This window comes from Callorhinus ursinus, unplaced genomic scaffold, assembly GCF_003265705.2.
Source record: "Callorhinus ursinus isolate GAN/ISIS: 27379988/994484 unplaced genomic scaffold, GSC_fseal_2.0 scaffold8, whole genome shotgun sequence".
NCBI lineage: Eukaryota > Metazoa > Chordata > Mammalia > Carnivora > Otariidae > Callorhinus > Callorhinus ursinus.
In genome coordinates this window covers 44211967-44238321 of record NW_027397070.1, presented here as the reverse complement: position 1 = coordinate 44238321, position 26355 = coordinate 44211967, and the positions used below count along the sequence as shown (strand labels likewise).

The 26355-nt window shown below is 42.3% G+C and overlaps 1 protein-coding gene across 16 annotated transcripts in view; it reads right to left on the bottom strand.

The window, feature by feature from the left end:
• RGS6 (regulator of G protein signaling 6) overlaps positions 1–25472 on the bottom strand; it is a 647729-nt gene extending 622257 nt beyond the window's left edge. For 14 of the 16 annotated variants that reach the window (XM_073895513.1, XM_073895514.1, XM_073895509.1 and 11 more), the window contains exons 1-2: positions 24999–25472; positions 998–1101 (exon numbers count right to left, since the gene is read on the bottom strand). In XM_073895513.1, the coding sequence (XP_073751614.1) occupies positions 998–1081 (84 nt within the window). In that variant the 5' untranslated portion in view covers positions 1082–1101; positions 24999–25472. Of the gene's footprint in view, positions 1–997; positions 1102–24511; positions 24588–24654; positions 24750–24998 lie in introns of those variants that run through there. The other 2 variants (XM_025869747.2, XM_073895503.1) reach the window with 2 other exon arrangements.
• Positions 25473–26355: the final 883 nt, after the last annotated feature.

Here is a 26355-nt window from a genome sequence, read left to right as displayed (position 1 = left end):
TCATAATAATGCATCTGGCACACAATGGCAAGACTCATAATCCCAAAGAGATTTTACAACTCCTAGCACAAAATTTTTCATGATTAAATTGCCTATGATTCAACATTCTAAAATCTGGTTCCATCCAGACTCTTCCCAAAATCTTACCTCCATTACTCCATGTAGTCACCTATGCCCCCAAGCTCACTGGTTCTGGATGCTGTTCACCTTCTTCAGCTCCTTCCCTTTGCTGAACGTATCTCACCACCTGGAATGTTGTTCTTCCTTTTTCTGCTTTCCACATAAAACAGGCCTACTCATCCTTTAAAACGGAGTTCAAAGACCACCCCTCCACCAGTCCACACCTGGCCTCTGAGCCTGGAAGTAATCACCTACTCCTCTGATTTCATATAACACTCTATTTGCACTTCTTTTTTGGAAAGTGACACTTAGATTATTACAGTTATTTGTGTACATCTTATGTCTCCTACTGACTGCAGACATCTAATACATGCATACCTCTGTTATCTCCCATAGCATCTAGACCAGGATCTTGTACCTACTGTGGGTTCAAAAACAATCAAAATGTTACACAAAGGCTTTTTACCTCAAATGAGAATATATCTCCCTCTGCATTGCTTAGGCAAACTTTGCATTTAAAGAAAACCAAAGTGGGGGCACATGGCTGGCTCAGTCTGTAGACCATGCAAATCTTGATCTCAGGGTTGTAAGTTCAAGCCCCACACTAGGTGAAGAGATTACTTAAAAATAAAATCTTTAAAGAAAACCAAATCATATTTTTCCAAGTATGACAAACCTAAGTTCCTTGAATTTTAGTATTGGAAAATCAGAGGCTATGAGAAGAAAATGATATTCATTTATCAGTCAAGGCAGTTTAGGCAGAAAACATTTGTCAAGCTGTCAACCATCAGTCAACCCTACACAAAACACACACACACACACACACACACACACACACACACAGGCAGCACCCCTAGCATTTAATGAGAGGCCTTACTTTTCGGTAGACTATCATATTTGGAGAACTCTCCTCTGGGTCAGCGATTCCCACTGCTCTTTGATCCCCAGATCCCTGAGCCATCCCGGATATCTTCACTCACACTGCAAAAATAAATAATAGATCATTAAGACATGAAGATAATATATAAAGGAAGCTCTACAATGCAAAGAAGTAAGTATCTTTTGGCACGTGATACAAAAATAAAACATGATGAATTTATTTTTCCTCATTAATTTAAGCAGTATTTTAAAAAATGTTTAGGGGATAACTGGGTTCTTGTTATCCACATACATTATTCTAATCCCAAGCAACTTATTCTTTATTTTCAGCCCAGAATCATGCACCCTAGGGGTGAGCTTATGCCAGTTCTACATAAACTTCTGAAGACAGATGAAGCCAACCATTTTGATGTTGATTTTGTCTTACCAAAGCTCACTTTCTGATTAACTCTATGCATTAAAATCTGAATAGTTTAGTCACCATACAGTACATCATTAGTTTTTGATGTAGTGTTCCATGATTAATTTTTTTTCATATAACACCCAGTTCCCTCCATGCAATACATACTCTCCTTAATACTGCATGGTGACTAACATAAAAAAAATCTGAATATTTTATCAGGGAAATGCATATCAAAACCACAAGGAAATACCGCTTCATACCCACTAGGATGGTCACAGTAAAAAAAAAAACAAAAACCTGAAATAACAAGTGTTGGCAAGGATGTGGGGATATCTGAACACCTGTACCTTGTTGGTAGGAATGTAAAATGGTTCAGTCGCTATGAAAAAACAGTTTGGTGGCTCCTCAAAAGTTACACGTAGAATTACCATATTACCTGAAAATTCAACTATACCCCAAAGAACTGAAAACAAATATTCAAACAAATACTTGAACACAAACATTCACAGCAGCACTATTCACAATTGCCAAAACATGGAAACAATTCAATGTCCATCAACTGATGAATGGATAAGCCAAATATGCTCTATTCCTACAATGGAATAAAATTCACCCATGAAAAGGCATAAAGTATTGATACATGCTACAGTATAAATTTATCTTGAAAACATTATGCTTAATGAAAGAAGCCAGACACAAAGATCACTGCAATGGACTGAATGTTTATGTCCCCACCAAAATTCACATGTTGAAATTCTAACCCCCAGTGTGATGGTATTAGGGGGTAAAGTCTTTGGGAGGTAATTAGTGCCCTTATAAAAGAGACCCCAGAGAGCTCCCTTCTACCATGTGGGGACACAGTGAGAATAAAGCCATCCATGAACCAGACACCAAATCTGCTCAAGCCTTGATCTTGGACTTCCTAGGCTCCAGAAATATGAGAAATAATAGGTCATTCCCAACCTTGCTGTTATTAACACAGTTTTCTAGGTGGGAGATAAGCCAGCCAAACTGTGATATTCTTTTTTTTTTTTTTTTTTTAGATTTTATTTATTTATTTGAGAGAGAGAGAGAATGAGAGATAGAAAGCATGGGAGGGAAGAGGGTCAGAGGGAGAAGCAGACTCCCTGCTGAGCAGGAAGCCCGATGTGGGACTCGATCCCGGGATTCCAGGATCAAGACCTGAGCTGAAGGCAGTTGTTTAACCAACTGAGCCACCCAGGCGCCCCCAAACTGTGATATTCTATTATAGCAGCCCAAACAGACTAACACAGTCAGATACTGTATGATTCCAATTACGTGAAATGAATAGGTAAATCTATAGAGACAGGAAGCAAATTGGTAGCTACCAATAGCTGGGCGGAGGATGGAATGGGGTTACTGCTTAATGGATATGGGGTCTCCTCTGGGATAATGAAAACATTTTTGAACTAGATAGGGGTGATGGATGCAGAATGTTGTGAATGTGTTAAAAGCCACTGAAATGTATGCTTTAGTTAATTTTATGTTATGTGAATTTAACCTCAATTAAGTAAAATGAATATTTTTAATTTGACCTTTTTAAAAAGTGTGAAAAGATATCAGTGTAACAGTGACAGCATATGGAATTTTTGAGAAAAGAAGTTCAGTGCTTGGTATCACCCTATATTTGCTGTGCTACTTCGTACAAGTTAAATAACCTATTGGGTTCTCTTTGTTAACTTCCTTTTTAAAACAAAATGTTGAACGCCTGCTGTGTACCCAGAACCATGCCAAGACACCTCCCTCTACACTGCTCTCATCAGCGAACTGTGAATTCCACAGAGTACTCACAGGGATGGGTCCAATAAACTGAGTATAAACGTATCATATAAAGCCAAAGAAGTCCTACACAAATGTTACCACTAAGCTAAGAGCCTGCCTGGGTTATTTGCACAAAATTCATAGGCTTTTCAACAAGGAAACTTTTATAAATACCATACCTGACAGAAAAGGCCATTTTAATTCAAAATAAAAACTCAGGAAAGATTTTATTGTAAAGTAAGTTGGTACCAAAGGTCATTCCATAAAAGCCAATTTGGGTGGGAGATGGGCAAGAGACAGGAATTTGTCATGTGTGCTAAGAATTTAAATGCCCTCAGTATACCATTTGAATGTTGCTTGCTTTCTTCAACGTTTGTGAATTAAGATGCGTTTTAAAAGTCAGATTACATGAAGAGATAAAGAACATCATTCTCTTATCTCCACTCACTGTAATGTCAGGGTTTCCATCAGTATAGTGCTACATGGAAACACTGATTATTAATTCCAGTCAGTGGCTTTTAAAAGTTAAATGAACAACACACTGTTTTATTTTTAAACAGCTACTTATTTCCCTACTCCTTTGCCTGAATACAGAATATGAGAGAGCATGAAAAACAAAAATTGAGTCCATTTATGTCTGCTCATTTATCTATGTAATAGAGCCATTTGGGGTTTCTGGCTTTATTTGTAAACGAACACTCGGACTTTAATGAGCATATTATCTCCCACCTAGAAAACTGTGTTAATAACAGCAAGGTTGGGAATGACCTAGAAACAATCCTGCCGGCCCTGCCTTTGCCTTTCCCTGGCAGCCCCCCTGCCCCCTACAGAAACATTTCTGGTGTTACAACAGGCTGAAGTGTCCAGGACCGGGACTTCAGACTACCAAGTGCTGGCAGGCAGTCTCTGTGGTAGGAATTTCAGTGAGTCTTGTATGTAGTAGAAAAGCTTCTATTTTTGGTTCCTCTAGCAGCTCATTTTGAAACTCAATGTCATTTAACTTTTCTGTGTCTAGAAAGAATCATTTCTAAAATAGTGATCTAACCACTTTCCAGCCCATGTGTCAACAGTTGTTAGAGAAACAGGGTGCAAAACCTTCACAGGTAAGGGGGCTCTGATTACATCCATTGACTGTGAAGCTAGGGTTTGTGACCTTAAAGGGCTAGATTCTCATTCGTTACAACACAGGATGAAATATTTATTTGTACATGGAATATGATAGAAATGAAATAGGAATATCTTAAATTTCATGGTAGCGAAAACCCAAAAACTTCTTCATGTTATTTATATGTACTGCATGTATAGGCACACAGTAAATAATTCAGGGTCTTTTATCTTAATATTTGAAGAATGTGAATGTTTTCCTGAAAGCACACAACCAGACTTCAACAGAAAGGAAACACATCATGTCTTACAGCTAACAAAGGGGAGAACTGAAAACGTGTTAAGAGCTTGAGTTTTTAAGTCCCCTAGAAGAGACAGGTAGTTCAGGGGTTACAAGCCGGCATCTGTCATCAGACAGATCCACATCTGAATTTAGGCTCCCCCACTTACAAGCAGTGTGATCTGGGGCAAGTTACTTCACCTCTCTATGCCTTTGCTTCCTTAGCTGTCACCAGAGTCCCCACATAGTGGAAAGCCTTCTGAACTCAGTAGCCTGGTTCCCCCACCTGATTTGCAGTTAAGTGTCAGAACTAGGTCAAGCCACAGGCTCTCTGGACCCTAGGTGGACGACAGCTGGAAAAGCCTGCATCTTCACTATTCCTTCCAGCTCAGTCCTAGAACCTCAGAGCTTCCCATTTCTCACTTTCCCTCAAACACCCATCAGAATGTTCCGTACCACCTCTCTTCACTCATCACTGCCCATATCCTAGCCGGTGTTCTCTGGTCATGGCAGGGCTCATGCTGAACTTGTCAGAGAATCACAGGACTGCTGGAGCAAAGCATCCCCTCCCAGACTCAGCATCCCTCCCCTTGAAGTGATTTCTGTAATACCACCACCTACCACCAGGTGCGGTGGGACCCAGCATTTCCTCCAGCAAACGCACTGAGCATCTGCACACAAGGCTGCATGCTAGGCCCTGGAGACATAAAGATAAATCAGACACAGATGCTCTCATTAAAGTGTTCAGAGTCCAGGAGGGGGTTCAGGCATGTCCACAGAAGCAGGACATCGTAATGTGTGGGTGTTTAGCTATGCTGGCATAGGGCAGAACCTGGCAATGGAGATCCGAGGAGAAAGATGAATAGGAGTCTGGGGGAGGCAGAAGAGGCCATTCCAGCCTAGGGGACAACACAGGCATGGCCCTTTGAAACCCCAGCAGCGGTAGGCACCCAAGAGAAAAAAACCATGAAGACAATCTGATCTCAAGAAGATTAAGTGGAACGGTCAAATGTGGGGTTAGAAATAACAGGGCTTCGCACCTCTCTTTGTTTACTCATTTATCAGGGATCTCTACTAAAGGCAGTTCTGCTTGGGTGGGGTCTTTGTTGGTGGGGTTCACCCCTCTATCCCCAGCACCTAGAAACAGGGCATGACACATAGTAGATACTCAAATATTTTTGAATGAATGAAGAAACTGGTAAGATTCTACCAAGATGCAGTGTACTCCTTCTGGAACATTCATCGGGATAACAAGCCATTAAAACTGCCCCACAAAGGCGGCTCTTTATTGACAAAGACCTATGTATGAAATCACTCTTTTCCACAGGGTTTATTGGTATGGGTCAGCCCTGAACTCAGGAATCCATGAGCTATTTATGTACTTATTTGAGAGAAAGAGAGAGAGCGCGCACTGGCCCAAGTGGGGGGAAAGGGCAGAGGGAGAGGGAGAGAGAGAATCTTAAGCAGGCTGCACGCCCAGCACAGAGCTGATATGGGGCTCGATCTCACAACCCTGAGATCATAACCTGAGCCAAAATCAAGAGTCGGACACTTAACCAACTGCGCCACCCAGGCACTCCATCCATTTGCCATTTAGATAAGAAGGAATATGTGGGAGGACAGAGAGTATAGTGGGGAGAGACCCTGTGAATAACAGAACAATTGAGCATCTCTGACTCAAACTCTGATTAGTAAATCTTCTACAAATCAGGACTGCAATTTACTCCATGTTGTGTGTGTAGTTTGCAGTTACAACAAATACCAGCTGTTTCCTTTGTAATGCTGGCCCCTCTGGAGCAAGCCAAGCCTAGGGTCCAGCAGATAACAGTGCTGAGCCCAGCAGGTAGAAGGACCTCAATGTGCAAAAGAAAGAGGCTTTGAAGTCAGGTTGGAAATAGCACCTCGGCTCCGGCTACACCAAGCCTGCTGGGTAGCCTCTGACAACTGACTACCGCCCCACAATCCCCCCAACTTGGAAGATGAGAACCCTCATCTTTGCAGAGTTGTTTTTGAAGAGGAAATAAAACAAGGCATGCAAATTCCCTAGTGCAGAATGAATGTAGCAACTGACCAGCAGTCTGGTTTCATGAAATCCCAGGCCACCAGCATCAAGATCGTTGAAGAAACCCTTCCCCCACCTCAGGGATTCAGAGATGAAGCCATCAGCTGTTTAACAAGCTTCTCCTGTGATCGTGACTCACAGCTAAGACTCAGACCACTGCAGTGACACTCCAGTACCACTAAGATCACCATCACATGCAGCTAAAAGCCTTCAACATCATGCCTGCCCCTCTTGATGTCTAGCTCTCAAAACCCTATTCAGGGAAATATCTTGCCGGAGAGGTCATCAAAGCCTGATTGTAATATAGTCTGAATATTTGTGCTGCCAAATAAGAATCTCTGTTGATGTTATTTCCTCTCCTCCATATTGTATCAACTTCATATTGTTTGCCTCAGCCCATTAAAACCCAGTGGAGGGGCGCCTGGGTGGCTCAGTCATTAAGCATCTGCCTTCGGCTCAGGTCATGATCCCAGGGTCCTGGGATCGAGCCCCACATCGGGCTCTCCGCTCCATGGGAAGCCTGCTTCTCCTTCTCCCACTCCCCCTGCTTGTGTTCCCTTTCTTGCTGTGTCTCTCTCTGTCAAATAAATAAATAAAACCTTAAAACAAACAACAACAACAACAACAAAAACAGTGGATTTTTTTTCTGACATCAGCAATGTTAAACACTTCAGGAAAAAAGATTCACAAGATGTGTGCTAGCTCAATAGTACGAGCTTGTTTATATAGCTCTAATCTGACTGAGTGGGCAGGAACCTCCAGGGGGAAGAAGAAAGAACAACATCTCTGAAGAACAAATATCTCTCTCTGTTTAACAGGTCTGCCAACGTGACATATATAGACGAACTCAAAGTCCAGATGCTCAGTGACAAGTGAGAGTCGGCTTCATGTCCCACACCAACGATCTTAAAGCAAGGTGCTAGAGCTCAAGTCCTAGGGGCCAATTTTGTTGGCCATGCCAGGCACCCAGGATTCTACTGGGATATAGTCACTTGATCATTTCAGGACATCGGTTAGCATTTGGTGGTTCCCAAAAGCTGGTCCAAGGACCGAACCAGGCTAGTAGCCATAGAATCACCTGGGCTTGACTCTAAAGATACACGTCCCTGGGTCCCATGCTCCAGAAATTCCGATCTGGTAGGCCTACGGTGGCCCTATACTTATTTAGCCTCTCTGAGCTTTGGTTTCCTCATCTATAAAATGGAACAAATACCAATCACTGGTATCAGGGGTTCTCAGCCTTGTCTGCTTCTCAGAATTGCCCAGGGAAGGTGTCATAGCAACTCCATCAGGTGACTATTCCTATTCCCACTCTACAGATGAGAAAACGGAGGCCCAAGAACATAGGCAACTTGCCAAAAGTAAAGTAGCTTGTCAACCAAGAAACTAAAATCCAAACCCAGGACTGACTCCAATGCCCACATACTTTCCAACTTGTCAGTCTTGGTCTCCAGTGACCTCACCTGTATAAAGTATTCAAAGCAAAATTTTGTAAATATACAAAATTTAAGTATATACTTAAATATAAAGTAGTTAGCATCTCTATATTACATGTAAAGTTCTTAGCACGAGGTACTTCTGGTACATAGTACAACTGGCACATAGTAGGTCCTCAACAGATGTGTGGTTCCTGACTTCCACTTCCTAGTGTATTGGTGAAGTTGACTTCCCCATACCAACCCATCCTTAAGACATATACATAAATACAATCCTCTTTAAGTTGCCATAGCTGTCTTACAGCCTAACCATACTAATTTTTGTTAAAAACTGCTTAGAAAGATATTTTTGCATTCTTCATATTAAACAAAAGTCCTAAAAAAATTAAACTGAGAGAAGCAGAAAGTTCTTCACAAAACAGGATGTGCTTGACCATGTGATATGGTTCACAGTCCTATTACTGCAATTACCGCTCAAAGTTCAGGTCCACCCAGGCATCCTCTCTCTTGACCCCACACTGCTCTGGATACTCCCAGACCCTGCCACCTCCCCATCCATTCTTCCCGCCTTTCAAACTCTTCTTCTATAAACAGTATGGCCACTATGGTCTTCTACTTTCCCTCTGAACTTTGACCTTCAGGGACCTTCATGGAAACCTGGCTTCCCCCCAAAACACTCCCCACACCCTAGAGCCCAGCCGTTCTCACCCCAGATATCTCAAACCAGAAAGTAAGCTAAGCATCCTCCTGCTTCCCCATTGGTGCTTCAAACAATTTCTCTCCCATCTTCCTACACAAATCCCTGCTCTTGTGACACTCAGACCATCTAGCTATGCCACTTTCTACCCATCCTCACTACTGTTTCCTGCCTCCCTCCCATGAAGTCTTTTCATTTCCTGAGTACTCCCACTTCTAGTTCTGAGGTTTTCTTCTCTATCCCTCACTCCTTCATCAATCTCAATGACTTGAACATCAGAGTCAAAGACCTATCTCGAAGGCTGGTTCCTCCATCCTTTTATTTCCCCACCTGAACCCTTTTCCTCCACACCCCTTCCTCAGCCACTGTCTCACATGGCCACATGCTGAACCCCATCATCAATGGTGACCATACCACCTCAAATCCCAGTTCACTTACCAGTTCTTTCCAGTCCACTTACTCTACATTCACTGCACACATTTTTCAAACTTCTTTAGACATTTCAATCCATGGAACTCACAAGTTGTTCACCCTCCCTTACCACTCCTCCTCACTCTGCCTTCACGTCCTTCTACTATGGGCCCACCATCTTAGCCACTCAGTCATACCCTTGCAGATATCCTCAATGGCCTCAGTATGCCCTTTCTGTGGCAGATTTCCAGACAAAACTCTGACACCAATGGAACCAGAACATCCACCACACAATATCCATATAATATATCAATATCCAAGCTCATACCCAAGCAGATGCACTCTCTGTGGTGGGTGTGAGGAAGAAATCACACAACCAGACTGACCCGGCTGCATTTTACATGCATGAGCACAAACTTTAAGTTAGTCAACACTGCCTGTCAAATCTAAGATGTTTTCCCATCAAGTTTGCTGCCTCCCTATCTGAATTGGCTTTCTCATATCTTTTTTTGTTCAAGCTTCACACACAGTCTCAGTTGAGAGGCTCACTTCAAAATTCACTGAAGAAATGGAAATCAGCAGAAGGCAAGTCTCTCATCTTGAGGCACCCTCACCTACACCACCATGTTCTTTGACTTCCCTCCTCTTGCAATAGAGGAAGTGTTGCTGTATTTACTAAAGGGAAGTCACTCCACTCTTGCTCTTAATTGGAAGACGATAGAACATTCCTTCTCACTTATCTCCTACCACCACACTAACAGGGCTCCAGTATGACAACAGTGGATTACAGCTCAAACATCTGCAAGACGCAAACTCTCTGAGGACTTCTTAGGGAAACCTAAAGTCAAGAGAAGAGACACAAACAAGAACACGAGGAGAATTTGAAGTCTCCAGCACCTACAACTATAACAAACATTAAACACAGTTCAACTCTTGGCCAAGGTAAATAAAGCCTCACACTAAGGGCCTAGTTACCTTAAATCCTGTTACTGGGTAGACCATGTTTGGCTTTTGACAATTACAAGGCATATATAAGGCAAGAAAAAACACAGTCAGAAAGGACAAGCAATCATCAGAACCAGATTCAGGACAAGGATGTTGAAATTATCAGACAAGAAATTTTAAATAACTATGATTAAATATGTTACAGGCTCTAATAGAAAAAGTAGATAGTAATGAAAGCAGAGGAATAGAAACTTTAAAAAAAAAAACTCAAAAAAGTAAATGCTAAAAGTCAAAAACACTGTAACAAACGAAGAATGCCTTCCAAGGGCTCATTGGTAGACTCAAAATGGTCAAGGAAAGAATCAGTGAGCCTGAAGGTCAATAGAAACTTCTCAAACTGAAAGAAAGAGAGAGAAAAAGAAATTTTTAAGAATGGAGACAGAATAACCAAGAACTACGGCACAATATCCAAAGGTATAACATAGGTGTAATTGGAATACCAGGAGAAGAAAGAGAAAGGAGGAGAAATATCAGAAGGAATAATAACTTAGAACATTCCAAAGTTAATGACATACACCAAACCACAAATCTAGAAAGATCAAATAACAACAATCACTATAAATTTTTTAAAAATAGAACACCTAGGCATAACATATTTAAACTGCAGAAATTCAAAGACAGAGAGATCTTGAAAGACACCCCAGGGCAAAACCCTTACTTTAAAAGAAAAAGAATAACAATCACAGATGCCTTCTGATCAGAAACACACAAGAGCAAGAGAGTGAAGTGTAATAGCTAAAATACTGAAAGAAAAAACACCAAATTAGAATTCTGCATCTAGTGAGATTCTTCTTCAAAATGAAGGATAAGATAAACTTTCTCAGACAAATAAATAATGAGTAAGTTTATCACTAGCAGATTTGCCCTTTAGGAAATGCTAGAAGTTCTTCAGGCAGAGGAAATGATATAGATCAGAAACTTGGGTCTACAAAAATAAAGAGAAAGCATCAGGGAAGAAATAAAAGGAAAACAAAATCTTTTATTTTTTTATTCTTAATTGACTTAGGAGAAAGGAATAGACTCTCTCTTTTTTTTTTTTAATTTAATTTATTTATTTGACAGAGAGAGACATACTGAGAGCCGGAACACAAGCAGCGGGAGTGGGGGAGGGAGAAGCAGGCTTCCCGCGGAGCAAGCAGCCCAATGTGGGACTCGATCCCAGGACCCTGGGATCATGACCTGAGCCAAAGGCAGACGCTTAACAATTGAGCCACTCAGGTGCCCCAGGAATAGACTCTCTTGAACAATGTTCATGGGACAGGAAAAAAAAAATTTTTTTTTTTTTTTAAGATCAGCATATCAGGGGCGCCTGGGTGGTGCAGTCATTTGAGTGTCTGGCTCTTGATTTCAGCTCAGGTCATGATCTCAGGCTGGTGAGATCAAGCCCCGCGTTGGGCTCTGCGCTCAGCAGGGAATCTGCTTAAGTTTCTCTCTCCCTCAGCCCCTCCTCCCACCTCTCTCTCTCAAAATAAATAAAAAATCTTAAAAAAAAAAAAAAAAGAAAAGATTAGCATATCAAGGCCTAACACAGAGGTCTGGAATAGCCCTTTGCAACCAACTAGTTCAAAGGTTGGCAAACTGACGCCAAGGGGACAAATCTAGTCTGCTGCCTGTTTTGGTATGGTCTGTGGGCTAAGACTGGCTTTTACATTTTTAGAAGGCTGCAAAAAGTTAAAAGAAGAAGAATACTTTATGACCCATGAAAACTGTACAAAAAGCAAATTCCTGTGTCCATAAATAAAGTTTTATAAATAAACACTTGTGTTTACTTATCGTCTGTGCTGCTTTTGCACTACAACAGCAGAGTTGAGGAGCTGCAAGAAAGACCATATGGCCCACAGAGCTCAAAGTATTTACTATTTGATCCTTTTCATAAAAAATCTCCTGTTCCCTGAACAAGCCCAACCATTTAATTTTTCAGAGGATGAACCCAAAGTCTGAGAGATCAAATTATATTCTAATGTCATCTTGCTGGTTAGTATTGGGGCCAGCATGAAAATGTAGGTCTTCGGGTTCCAAATGTCTTTCCTCCCACGTGAGAGGACTTACATTGTATTAGTATGAGATCTAAGATCATAGCGTCTAATACTCCTGACTGTAGGGACTGCAGAAGCAACTCTTGTTATTCTCTGATTTCACATGACAAAGACTGTATCACTGCCAGGGACGAAGGAGGAGTGACAGAGAAGCTTTGCCAATTTTTATACACAAGAAGGGGATGACTAAGAAATAAAGAGGAGGGTGTGTTCCCAGGGGACCCAAGAAGAAAGGCACTCCTATTGGCTTCTTTCTTTTTTTTAAAGAATGTCAGTTATATTCCTTGAGATTTTGTTTTTTCTTCTTCTTCTTCTTCTTTTTTTTTTTTTTTAGAACAGGTAAAGTCAGTATCTTTTTACCCTAAAACTAGGCATTTAAATATCAGGTGCTTCTCTTCTATGACCCCATACTATGCCTACATTTGGAGCAGCAGTAATATACTTTTCCTGTTCTGGAGATAGCAAGATCTAACAAACAAACAAACAAAAAGATCTATTCAGGAAGCTCATCAAGCAGAGAAGCAACATAGGTCAAAGAAATAACAAATGAATAGATTTCTGAGGGTTTCTTACACTTTTACTTGTATTTGATGAACGACAAAAACAGTACGATTAGCATGTACCACCTCCTACAAGGAGGGTCTACCTTATTACAGAACAACCTTCAAGAACTAGAAAAGCCAGATAACCTTTGAAAAAGGAGAGCTCCCAAGGCAATGAAGACTGAGACCAAGACTGCCCTGCCCCCCCCGCAAAAAGGAAAGTGCAGAGGTGGCCCAGACATTCCATGCAACTATTCTGTACGCATCTAGTCGAATTCAGCATCTATTCAGGAAAATACTCTTAGCCAATTTTGAACATAAAGGAACTGGCTTAACCAGATAAAGTGTATTTATGAAACAGTGCAACCATAATATTTAATAGTCACACTTTGAAAACTTTCCCACTGAAATTAGGAATGAGACAAGGCTACCTGCCATGACCACTTCGATTCTCTGCTATAGTAGAGGTCTAAGCCAGCACAACAGGCAAGAAGAAGAAATAAAAGGAAAGGAAGTGAAGGAAGATTGCAAAGTAAGAAGGCAATTTGATTGTGTATGTGGAAATTCCATAATAAACTACACAGAACTATTTGAAATAAGTGAATTCAGGAAAGTCACTGGATTCAATGTCAATAAATAAAAATCAACTGTATTTCTGTATACCCACAGAATAACAGCCAGAAAATACGTTCAAAAATGCTATCATTGATAATAGCATCGACTGACTTCAAATACTAGGAATACATCTGAAGAAAGATGTGCCAAACCTTTACCACATAGAGAGATATAAAACACTAACAGAGAAGAAAGATTTAAATAAATGAAGGGACACACCATACTAATGAATTGAAAGAGTCAACATTTTAAAGACATTAGTTTACTCCTAAATTGGGCTAGAGATTTAATGCTGTCCTAATCAAAATCCCATCAAAAGAAGACTTTAAAATTTATACAGTAATGCAAATGTCTAAGAATAACCAAGCTGTTCTTAAATAAGAACAAAACTGGACATACACTACCAGATATTGACTTATTATTAAGCTATATTAAGACAGTGTGGTATCAGAATAAGAATGCCAAATAGAACAGAAGGGGCTAGAAAGCAGATAGAGAGCTACATATAAATGATCACCTGTCTTATAATGAAAGTGACATTACAGAGCTGTAGAAGAGACTTTTCAATAAGTAGTGTAGGAGGTTAACTGGATATACATATGGAAAAGAAAATAAATATGGATCTCTTTTTTATGTCTAGGTAAAAAAATCAACCTCAGGTGGATCTTTTTTACCTACCTACCGATAAAAGGCAAAACAACAGGGCTTCTACAAATCAAAATGGGAAAATGACTTTATGATCTTAGGGTAGGCAAACATTTCTTCAGCAGTCACAGAAAACAATAACCATAAAGGAAGAGGTTACAAGTTGGATTACACTTAAAACAAGATCTCTTATTCGTCAAAGAGAGGCAAATGGCAAGCCACAGAATAGTAAAAGATATTTTAAATACATATAACTGGGGAAAATATTTATATTCAGATTTGTTTAAAAAAAAAAACTCCTACAAATCAATAGGAAAAAAAAAACCCTCAATTTTAAAATAGGCAATAAACTTGAACAGAGACTACAAAAGATTAAATAAAAGTGACCCCAAAAATATTAGAAAGACACAACACCATTAGTCACCAGGGCAAATCGAAATCACGATGAGACACCACTACACACCCACCATAATGTCTAAAATTAAAAAGCTTGACCACCCCAAGTGTTGACAAGTATGTAGAGAAACTGAAACACTCATAAACTGATGGCAGGAATAGAAACTGGTACAACCACTTAGGAAAACTCTTTGTAAGAACTTACTAAAGTTGGACATATGTACCCCTTGTCCCAGCAATCCAGTCTTAGGTGTATCCCGAACAGAAATGCATTCACATGTACACCAAAAAATACACACAGAACAGTTTAGAGCAGCATTATTCATCGCAGCCCTAAACTGGAAATGTCCCAAATGCCCATCAACAAACAGCAAATGAATAAACAATCTGTCAATTGTCAAAAAAGCGGATTGCTATATAGCAACAAAAACAAACTACTGCTCCATGTTACAACATGGAGGATTCTCTCAAACAACGTTGTGCGTAAGAAGCCACAAAAGGGGTGTATATACATAGATTATAATTCCATATATATTTGGAATATTTCCAATAAAGTGGAACACCATGGTATTAGAAATCAGGTTAGTAGCTACCGCTGGGGAAGGAGAGGGTGTGGTTACTGGGAGGGTGCATGAGGTGGTTTCCAAGGGAATCGTAATATTCTATCTCTTGATCTGGGAGTGATAATATGGATGTATTTACTGTTTGAAAATTTATTGAGCAATGATTTATGTACCTTTCTGTGAATGCCCTGTCCTCTAAAATTGTATGTTTAAAAAAAGAATAGCGCAAATATTCTGGGAGAAGGCTACAGCATCTCTTGTTCTCAAGGGGGCGCCTGAACCATGTGAGGCATAGCAATGCACAACGTGAGAGACCTGCAGGGTTGGAGGGGTGGTGGAGGAGCCACTATATACACATATAGCATAGCATCTGTGCAGCAGCTGTAGATCCAAAGCAGTAATCCTTGAATGAGAAAACTGGTATAGAAGTGAAGCGAGATTAGAAACACACCATTGAGGGAATGTTTCACATTATCCAAAAGCTTTATTTTGGATAATGACATTTTCCAACTCATATAACGTATCTCAGAATTCTCAACCATTGGCTGAAATACTCTGCATTCATTCTACTGTCCAGCAAATGAAACCCAAAGTCCTTCAGCCAGGTTAGAAGATTGAGGCAGTTACGGTTTCTCATTGCCCCGTATATTTTTTTTGCTCTCAAATTTGCTGCTTCTGATAGGGAAGGATGGGCCCAAGAACTATCTTGGCCAGAGTATGCTGTATCACTGGACATGCTGATTGGATCAAGTTAGACAATCAGGACCAATCAGGGTCCTTCCCCGAGACTGAGATAAGGACGCTGGAAGAAAGAAGACCCTTCCGCGTGAGAGACAGTGTGAAAATGATATGAGGAGAGGGATATTAGTGATCATCTTCTTTTTCTCTAGTATCACCGTAGGAGGAAGTAAAGACAATGAGGTATCAAGTTAAGAATGCTGGATCCAGCCATGCCTGAATTCCCAAATGTATGAGTCACATAAATTCCTTTTCTTGAGTTGGTTTAAATTTTGCTTTAATTCAGTTCTTTTAGTTTCTTTTTTTTTCTCTATGCCAGAAAACCCTGAATATCCATTATCAACCCCACCACTATGTATTTATGTGGCATTCAAGTCCCTAATAGACTGGACCCAATTTGAATTTCTAGTCTTGTCAATCACTGTCCACCTTCCTATGACCAACAACATATCGAATCTCAACCCCAGGAAACTTATCCCAACCAAGAATTCCCAATAAGCAAAGTTCAGCTTAAGCCAATCTACTTCCAAATACACATTTGAGAGCCAAGAGGACATTCCTGTTACAGATAATTAGAAAATACAAGAAACTGGGGCTTAGACACAGATTTTGGAAAGTGGGTGAGGGAGGTTGTAAGGCAGATGGCAGGCAGGGGATGCGGTTTTTGCAGAGAAGCTTTTGAAAGCTACAGGAAGCCAAAGAAATGAAAACCTGGAATTGACAACATATGCTTTGGCACAAAGCTAAATACCCTACGCATTGGGGTAAGACATCTGAGAACTTCCTAATCAGTTCTGCCAAGGAAGTTAAGTAAGGTTTATCCCAGATTCATCCACTTTACCCTTGAGCCACAGGAAGATCCAGGAGTCAGCAGTCAAGCTCTCAGTCAGAAAGTCTAAATGGCATTAAGTAGACAGACAGCCTGACACCGTGCAGGGAAATACCCATTTATTTGCATGGGAATTGTGCACTGACTCTAATAAAGCAAAAGCACTTAGGAGCATTTCAACATAGGAGTGATCTCCCAGAATATAGCAAGAACTAGAAATTCACTGTGGCACACACCCTCTATTACCAACAGAAGGTGAGGAAAATGTCACCCACAATCTCCTTTGTATTCTCTTTTCACTTTTGATAAACATAAATATTTATTAGACAGTTTTTCTTACTACCTAGATTTCCCCTGTTCCTGTTTCCCCTTAAATTTTCAGCTCACCAACATGGACTTCTCCTGCCCAAAGGTTTTTAAGGACCTGATTCTCAAGAGGGGGGATATTCTTTGAACATTTTGTCACCTCTGTCCTTTTACTTATACTGAAATGCCTCAAGCGTACCCTTGCCACCTCGGTCCGCTGCCCCTATCTCTGCAGGACCCAAAACCATTGGTTATCAAATGTCCAATTCAACCACCCAATGTCTTCAATGAAATCTCCCAGTAATCCCTCCCCCATCCCATTTATATGTACCTGTCTTACCACATTCTGTTTCTCTTTTCTCTCCCCCACAGAATTTTAAACTTCTCAAAAACAGGAGCTATACCTGATTAATCATCATCTAGAAAAGTGTGTTCAGTAATGGGACCTACTGCTGATGAGGACAAGCCAGGCAAAAAGCAGGGAAGAACAGCAGAGACCTTAGACAAACTGTGCCCTGGGGTAAGAACCCCATCCGCCACCCCAACTAAGAGCTGCCTAAACCAGAGATTTCCAGGAACAATCTCTCTTTCAGTAATGCCCTCAGAGGAGTCACAATTTCTCAGCCCTATTCTGCATTTGGGGAGAATGCGGATCAATAGTGTCAAGCTACTTTGCCCAAGGTCACAGACCCCGGGGTTCCGGCAGAAGCCAGCCAGCAGCCAAGCCCCTAAACTATCTGCCATTCTAAAAGGTAAAGTGCCTTCCCCTAAAAACAAAAGTCTAAAATATAATCAATAAATTTATTCTTTGTGAATGCATCCTTTCTATTTTGACCAGCTGCTGAATCAGTCTTTGTTTTAGGATGTATGGTCAGCAAAATGATATAATGGCATCTTCCTGCTTGGTTTGGAACCTGAACACAGTAGCACTTACACAGCAGCTTAAGGGAAAAATACACTGGACATTTTCTCAAGTTGTTGTCTTTCTTTTAGAGAAGTCACAAACATGAAAAACAAAGCCAGCTCAAACAAGTGTTCAGCTTGGATCGGGCAATGTACATCTATATATTTTTCTAATTGAAATTAGTCGCTAATGATTAAAAATGAATGGCAGCAACAGGGCTTTCTGAGCTGCACATACCCTTTTGCTTTTAACACAGTCCTCACCTGTCCCTAATAACTTCCCAGCCCTGGGGTTCAGTGCCACACACCATTCCTCATCACACATGGGTGGCTTCTTTTGCTTTTAGAAAAAAAAGGCAAGTGTTGTTTGGTACCCATGTTTCTATCAAAAATGGGTCAGAGGGCCCGAGGTTTTCAGAAAAATCGGTTCTTAACTCTGAAAGCAAACACTAATTGCTTTACTCACCAATTATCAACACCTCCACCTGCAAAGCTTGCTGTTATCCTTCTCTTCACCTATGAAATTTCCACCTATTTCTCAAAGCCTGTCTCTACCAGGTCTGATTATATAATGTTGTCTCTCTGCACTGAACGGCATACTGTCTTTGTCATCTATTTGCTACCTAATCTGACTTATGAAATCCCATGCATTTTTTCCTAAACTGTCATTTAACATCCTTCATTGTTAATTTTCTATTTATTTCTAATACCTCTCCAAGATAACTGATGTGATCTCAAGGGTAGGGTGTCTGTCTATCTCCTGCTTTGTGGTATCTCAGAGGGACTCAGGACTTTGTGGTCAGAAGAGGTAAGAGTTTAAATCTCTGTTTCTCAGGATGCCTGGGTGGCTCAGTCGGTTGAGTGTCTGCCTTCAGCTCAGGTCATGATCCCAGGGTCCTGGGATGGAGCCCCACCTCCTTGCTCAGCAGGGAGCCTGCTTCTCTTTCTGCCTCTCCACTCCCCGTGCTTGTGCTCTGTCTCTCTCTCGCTCTGTCTCTCTCTCTCTCTCTCTGTGAAATAAATAAATAAAATCTTTAAAAATAAATACATAAATCTCTCAGTTTCTCTCTACTCAATAACTATGTGACATAGGGCATGTGGCTGAAGCTCTTCTTCAGCCTCAGTCTTCTCATCCATAAAATGGGAGTAATAAACACCTAACTCTTGCTGAGAGGCTGTGATCTACAAAAAGCTTAACAAGTGCTGAGTATTATCAGTCCAATACAGATCTATAGCTTTGTAGGCCTGGCAACTTTTTATTTAGGAAAGCAACAAGTGCTTTCTCAAGCATTGATTACGTGTGTGGCCTTGTACTGGGTGCAGGATAAAATCATGGTTAAAAGAAAACACCAGACCACAGCCAGTGGGAGAGACAAATATTAGTATATAATTACAAACCAGGATGAGGGCCTCAGTATATCATCAATCCAAGGTGATCTAGCCAGGCAAAATCAAGTAAACAGTAAGAATGGGGGTAATAAGGGCACCTGGGTGGCTCAGTCGGTTAAGCGGTTGCCTTCGGCTCAGGTCATGATCCCAGGGTCCTGGGATCGAGCCCTGCATTGGGCTCCCTGCTCAGCAGAGAGCCTGCTTCTCCCTCTCCCTCTGCCTGCCGCTCTGCCTACCTGTGCTCTCTCTCTCTCTCTGTCAAAAAAATAAAGACCTTAAAAAAAAAAATGGGGGTAGTAACCTTTTGCACCTTGCATCCACACCTGCCCAGCCCATGCACCTGCACCCAGACCAGTCCATGCATCTCTACCCATCTCATACTCATTCATCCTCCCTCCCACATTCACCCACCCGGAGCTGCCACGCTACAAGTCAATAACTCTGCAAGCGTTCACCAAACTCCTACCGTGCCAAACACTGTAAGAGTCACCAAGGGCAGAGAGGAAAAGTACCACACAGCCTTGCTTCGAGTGTGGCTCACAATCTGACACAAGAGACAGCCAGGCAGCAGCAGTCCCTCATTTTCACATCTCTTCCTGCTGGGGATTAATGGCCTTTAGGCTCAAGGAAACAGACACATCCTTGGCTACTGCAAAGGCAGATCTTTCCCATTCCACCCTCTCCACCTAATGTCTGGCCCACTTGTTTTCCACGAGCCTTCTCAAATCCACTCTTAGAACGATGGAGCAGGATTCTCCAAGGGATTTGGGAGTGCCTCAAATGCTAGGCTGATATAAGCAAGTCCTCAGGAACAGAAGGGGGAACGATTACCCCGAAATACTTACTTCCCAACAGACTCACTTTGGAAGAGGTCATTGAGAGGACATGACCACCGGGTGACCCAGGAGCTCGACCTGGGCACTCAGAGGCTCCTCACCCCCTCTCCTGTCTTTGGAATGTCCGCTCTGCCCACCATTCCCAGAGTGGGAGCCATCTGCAAGGACACAGCCCTGGGAGAATAAGGGGTTGTTGAGCTCCCTCTGGACTGAATACATACCTGAACCCCATTAAGGTCGCTATGAAAACCTAAAGATTCTGGCAGGCAATACAGTATGGAGAGCTACTTAGCTTGCAGCGGCTCAGACAAAGCTTATATGTAAATTTCCTTGCCAATTAAACCTGCACCTACCAATCCGGAGTGACCTGTTTCCTGGGTCTCCTTGCCCTCCGGTACCCAGCTGGGCTTCAGATTATACCCGGAAACTCCCAGGGCTGCAGATCAACAACTCATAATCAAAATTATTGCAAAATAGGCAATTGGTGGGACAGGGTCCACCTCCTGGCATCACCGTCCCTCCTCCATGCAGGACGCTACGCTTTTCCTTTTTTCTCTTTTCCTCCCAGCCATTCATACTCCAGGGGCATTTTGTTGTTCCTATTTTACAGATGAGGAAATTGAGGTTCAGGAACACAACGAACAGGGTTTTTGATTGCCCGTTGTGTTACTTTAAGAGCCACCCATGTCTTGTCTCTGTCTGGGCTCAAGGCTGTCCAGGTGTCAGGGAGCGCAGTACAGGTGCCTTGGGTCCTTCCAAGGGCGGCCACCGCTGGCTCCTGTTCATGCAGGTAAATGCAGCGCTCATTGGAGAGGGCTTTGCTTGAGGTGTGCATCCCCCAAGACCAGAAAATAGCTTCCTGGGTAGAGCAGACACTAGGGAATAAGAGAACTGTACCATGCAAAAACTTAAAGGTGGCTTTTTCCTTTTATGGTTTTACTAAGTATTGACAAAAGCCAAGACAGCAGGTCTCCACAACTCATTTGGATAGCCTGGTTATGTGAACATCGACTTTGTTTCTACTCAAATATTTACACGTTTTTTTAAGTCTCATCCATAAAAATGGGGGTTGTCTGCACCCTATGTTTCTAACACCTAGGTAGAAGGATTAATTTTCTAGTCACACAGTAGCCATGCAAGGATGATCAAAGGTTGTAACTGGGCTATTTCAGCCAGCTGGGATCTCCTAGCCACCAAATGCACTCATTCACTCAGTGTCCACGGAGGGAAGTAATGAAGAACACCCTTGGGTGTCAGGCAGAAATCAGGCCTGGGTCTGATTTCTGGTGCAGCCACTGATTAGTTTTGTGAACTTATGCAGGTTAATGTTTTCTACAAGTCTTAGGTCCCCATTTTATGATGATCTAATGAGCACTGTTCTACCTTTTGGATGGGGTTGTGGGAAGGAGTCTAGGCCATTGCTTCCCTGACTTCTGCTTTGGTAGTTGGGATAATTAATAGTGAATTTACACACACACACACCCCTTTGGAAATGACACATGATAGAAAATGAATTGCCTCTTATAGGTCTCAGGAAGGCAGCAGTGAAACATTCATAAGCTTTGCAGTTTGTAACATTTCAAGCAAGTACTCTGAGCTGTTATTTAAGATAACTCATTAGGTTTAGCGTTCATCTTAACTGCCCACTTGTAAGCACTTTTGTTTTCCTTGCAGTTTGAAGAACCAGGTTTCATGACTGAATATTACTCTTACTATAGACTTAATGGTTCCAAATTCTGGATGATTATCTTTTTTATCTTGACTACTTAAGAAAGTTTTTCCCCATGGATAAAACTAATATTGATTCAACCGATGCTTACTGAGGTCCTACTGGCAGGTGCGCTGCTGGGCACTAGGCAGACGGATGCCAAGAAAAGTGAAAAAGGGATTCTTCCCCCCAGGGGCTCAACATCTAGTTCTGGGTGTCGGTCCCAGACCATCAGAGTCAGCATCATCTGGGGACTTGTTAGAAATGTAAATTCTCAGGCCCCACCCCAGACCCAATTACCTCAGAAACTCTGGGGTTGACCCCCAGCCATCTGTATTTGAAAAAGTCTACTTCAAACAACTAGCATCGTCATCAAATGTCAAAACAACAAATATGTTAGTTTATTAACTAAATCTCAAAGTTTCATTTATCTTTTGAGGAAACAAAGGCCCAGAGGCCAAAGTCCACATGAGGTGGAGAAATTAAAACCAGAACTCAGGTATCCCCCCGCCCCCCACAGACACACACCCAACCCTACACACAGCCAACATCCTTTTTCTTTTCTGATGCTTTAATCCCTAAATCTTATGGGGAGCCCCAAGTATTTCCAACCCAAAGTGTAAACCTTCCTTTTTCAAAGAAAACAGAAAAACAGAGAAACTACTCTCTTTGAAAATAAGGACCACTTACAAAAATTTAAATCTGATCTATCAAAACCATCCACTAAACTAGCAGTAATTTCCCAAACCTTTTACACGTCCAAGTTCCATTTACAAGATTTGAAAATTTGGAAGGCTGGGGGAGAGAAGTATAAAAATGCAATGCATGATCAGAATAAAATCTGGAAAAAATACACAGTATGTAGAAATGTCAACCGTGGTTCACCTTCCATGGGAGAATTACAAACGATCTTTTATATATATATATTTTTCTGAGTTTCTCCCAATGGTTATATATTACTTTGGTAATCAAGAAAAAAAGTAAAACTCTTTTTTGAAATGTTACCTCCAAATCACTCAACATGAAGGTTTATTTTATAATTCCATTTCTCTCCATACAGCAGGAAACTGTGTGTGTAGTAATTATTTATATCATGCCATATGTTACAATGAAGATGAAACTCAGTAAATATATTCCTTCCAGCTGGCACTAAAAATGAAGAGGTTAAATGCTTTCCTAGGTTCAAAGCGCTATGAATTAAGATAAGCTAACTGTGAAGCTAAAGGAAACATTTACTGAAATCTCTGAGAGCATCCCTTTTGAAAAACGTTGATGTGACACATAGCTCCTTACTCATTCCGCCCTGATGTTTAACCCCTGGCACAAAACAGAATGTTCAGCAATTCCTGGCAAAGTCTTAGGAGTTCAGGGGATAAAATGCATGGGAGAATATTAGAGAAATAAGAAACAGAAAATAAAATTCTGTCCCTGTGGACAAAAAGACATCCAAAATTACTGGCAAATTTCATTGTCCTCAATACCCTTTTAAAAATGTTTTTCTTTCTCAAGAAATGTTTGCTCATTTAAAAAATATCTAGATTGGCTACTTTATTCAATGAGTCACAAGCAAATAGATAAATAAGGACCATCTCATTTAAAAAGATTTTTCTGCCACAAAAGCACTGCTGTAATGTTTCACTTTATAAGACAAATTCATCGCTTGAAGAAAAACTAGCATTGTTTTACTGAAACTCCGAGCAAAATAAATGCAGTGAGTGTTAATTCAAGTCTCTTAAATGAGACAGGGAAGTAAAGTTAACCAAGGTGATGACTATGGAAAAGGAAATTCTAGTGGCTACCTGTTTTACCAAAATACCTCACAACAGCTGACGTTTCTAGAATTTACAGACGCTTTCAGGAAAGAATGAGTCATGGGGGGGTATATATTATACCCCAACATTTATAGTATCTAAGATCACCAGATTTATGCAACAATTTGCCTTGACTATAGTATCAGAGAACTCAGAAAGAACTTATTGTCTTGGGTTTGGCTGTTTTGCATGCAAACTTTCACTTACAGAGGTACTTCTCCAAAGAGCCTCAAATTTCCCTCAGTCCTCTGCTTACTTTCTTTCAAGGAGCAGTCTCACCCATTGCAAAATTAATAAATTAATAATAATAAATAATATAAAGAATGTACAACTCACAGAAAGTTTCTCCAAACCCCAGTTCCCATTCCATATAATTACCCATCTGCCTATGAAAATTGATCTATAGAAGGCTTGCTGTGAACATAATGAAGCTAAACCTACAAAACGGTCCCCTCTCAAACACTTTTTGACAGAACACACAAACTTGTGATTCAGTCTGTAACTCCTATAGACACGTAGAAGCCTGCTTCTTATTCTTCCATCTCTCATCCCCCTCTGGTGAGAAAAGGGTCCAATGTTGGGTTTTGCCTAATACCGCCTATTTTTGCAGTTTTACTTTGGGGCTGCTGAAAAGTATTGATTAGAAACTACCTGCAGATCCAGCTTCTTAACCATTGATAAATGCTGAGGGAACAATCCCAAGTCAACGAGCCCCAAAATACCTTCAATTTGTAACACAGAAATACCACTCCTCTCATCAACAAATAACGTTCCTACTCCATCAAATTTAAGAAAAAAAATAAAATACAGCAGCTTTCATTCTGAACAAAATTAAATTTTCTGGGTCACTTTTTTCTGTCTCACCCGGCCACGTTTACAGCCTGACGGTGACGGTAAACACGGTCTCTTCTCGCAGCCAGTTTAGTTGTCGCCCTCTGAGAGCGAATATCTTACCGTTCCCTTTCCTGCAGCAGTTCCCAAAGAAGAGATCCCCCACCCACCCTGCCCTCCACACCTCACCACTCGCTTTCCTTTCCTCCAAACCGCAAAAGGGCGAGCTTCTTCAGAGAAAAAGTTAATGAACGTCTGCTTCTGGGGTAAAGGTGCCCCACCTGCGATCACAAAATCGGAAGACTGGAAGTACCTAAGAGCACGTACCCTCTGCTCGCTGGACCCAGTCAGTGAGCGCTTCACACCCAGAAACCCAGAAACATGATTTATATGCAGACCTGCACCCATCCCACACAAGTCCGCACGCCAGCTTGCCTAACCACTTATGTAAGCTCGTGCCTCTACAGTCCCAAACTGCACACACACACACACACACACACACACACACACACACACATCCCGACACCTGTCACGCATCTGAAATGGACAGCATCCACACCCAGGAGATGAAATGAAATCAACACATATGAATTGGGGAAGGGGGGCTACCGTTTTAAAAACATCTTTTCCCCCATTTGTTTCTTGCCCGTTTTTGTCACAACTACAATTACCTTAGCAACCAAAGAATTGCACTGACTCCCCCTCCGGCTTCTGAATTTCTCCTAAAGCCAAGCTTGCGCCAGGTTCATGGTAAAGCTAGAGAAGCCCAGGGAACGAGGGACCCGCAGCCTCTGTGGGGCGGGGGGCACGTCCGAGGCGGTCTCCCCTCTGCTCTCCAGCGACCCGCCTCGTCTTTGCGACTTGCTGCGGTGGCGAGCGCGGGGCTCAACGAGCGGAGAGCGAAGCCCGGGGCTGGCGAGGAGGCGCGGCTGGTCGCATGGTGCCTGGGCGCGGGGCGCTCGGGGTCTCCGGCGCTCGCCCCTCGCCCGCCTCGCCCGCCCCAGGCCTCCGGGCTCCGCGGAGGTCGGTCCGCCCCCTCGGCGCCCGCCGGTTCCCGCAGCTGGAGGAAGCCGGAGCCGGAGCCGGACGGAGCTCTCGCCGCGAGCAGGGCCGGGCTCAGGAGCTGCCCCAACTCGCGAAGCCGCTCAGCTCCGCCGCTCGCGAACCGCCGCAGCGGCGCCCACTGTCGGGTGTCGAGCAGAGCTGCAACCCCGCGCCGCGCGCACCTGGGCGCCGGCACCTGGGCCCCGAACCGCACGGCGCGGGGCGGGGCAGGGGCGGGGCCGGGCCGGGGCCGGGGCGGGGCCGGGGCGGAGGCCGGGAGGGGCCGAGGCACCTGCGCTCGTCTCCCCGGCGCCGCCGCCCCGCTCACCTGCTCCCAGCGCCGCGAACGGTGCCGACTGTGATTGTGATTTGCTCCGGGAAGGTAAAGCCTAGAAATTCCTGGCACTTTAGCTGCCGCGGAGAAAACGGGCAGACTGGCTCAGCGATGCCAAGTCTCCTTTTGTCAGTCCCGAGAGCTGGCCGCGTCTGGAAAGTTCAGTGGCGGTCAGGGTTGTCTAAGGGATTCCAGGTCCGGAGTGGTTTGCGCGGTAGCTTTGAATCGCTGACGTGTGGCTGGCGCCCCCTAAATTAAAACAGGCCTCCGCGATCGTCAGGGATATTGTTACTAACCTCGTCATTTTTATCGATCGATTCAACATTTACACAACATGCTGTATTTGTAATGTTTTATGATCATTCGCAACTGGAACACCACAAAAGAATTTTTAAAACTCTGCAAGTATTCTTGGGGAAAAAAGAAAAAAGTTGAAGACAGAAAATGAGAAAGGGTAATTTGAACTGAAGACATCCTTTAACGTGGGATCTTTGAAATTGGATATTTAGAAAACTCAGGAAGGTGCAGGTGAAAACAGAACAAGATTGTTAGTGCTGGATGGTAACCACGGGATTGGTGTGCAATATCAATGTAACCAATATCAAGAAAAAATTCAAGATTTATTCTTGCATTGTGTTACCAGGAAAACA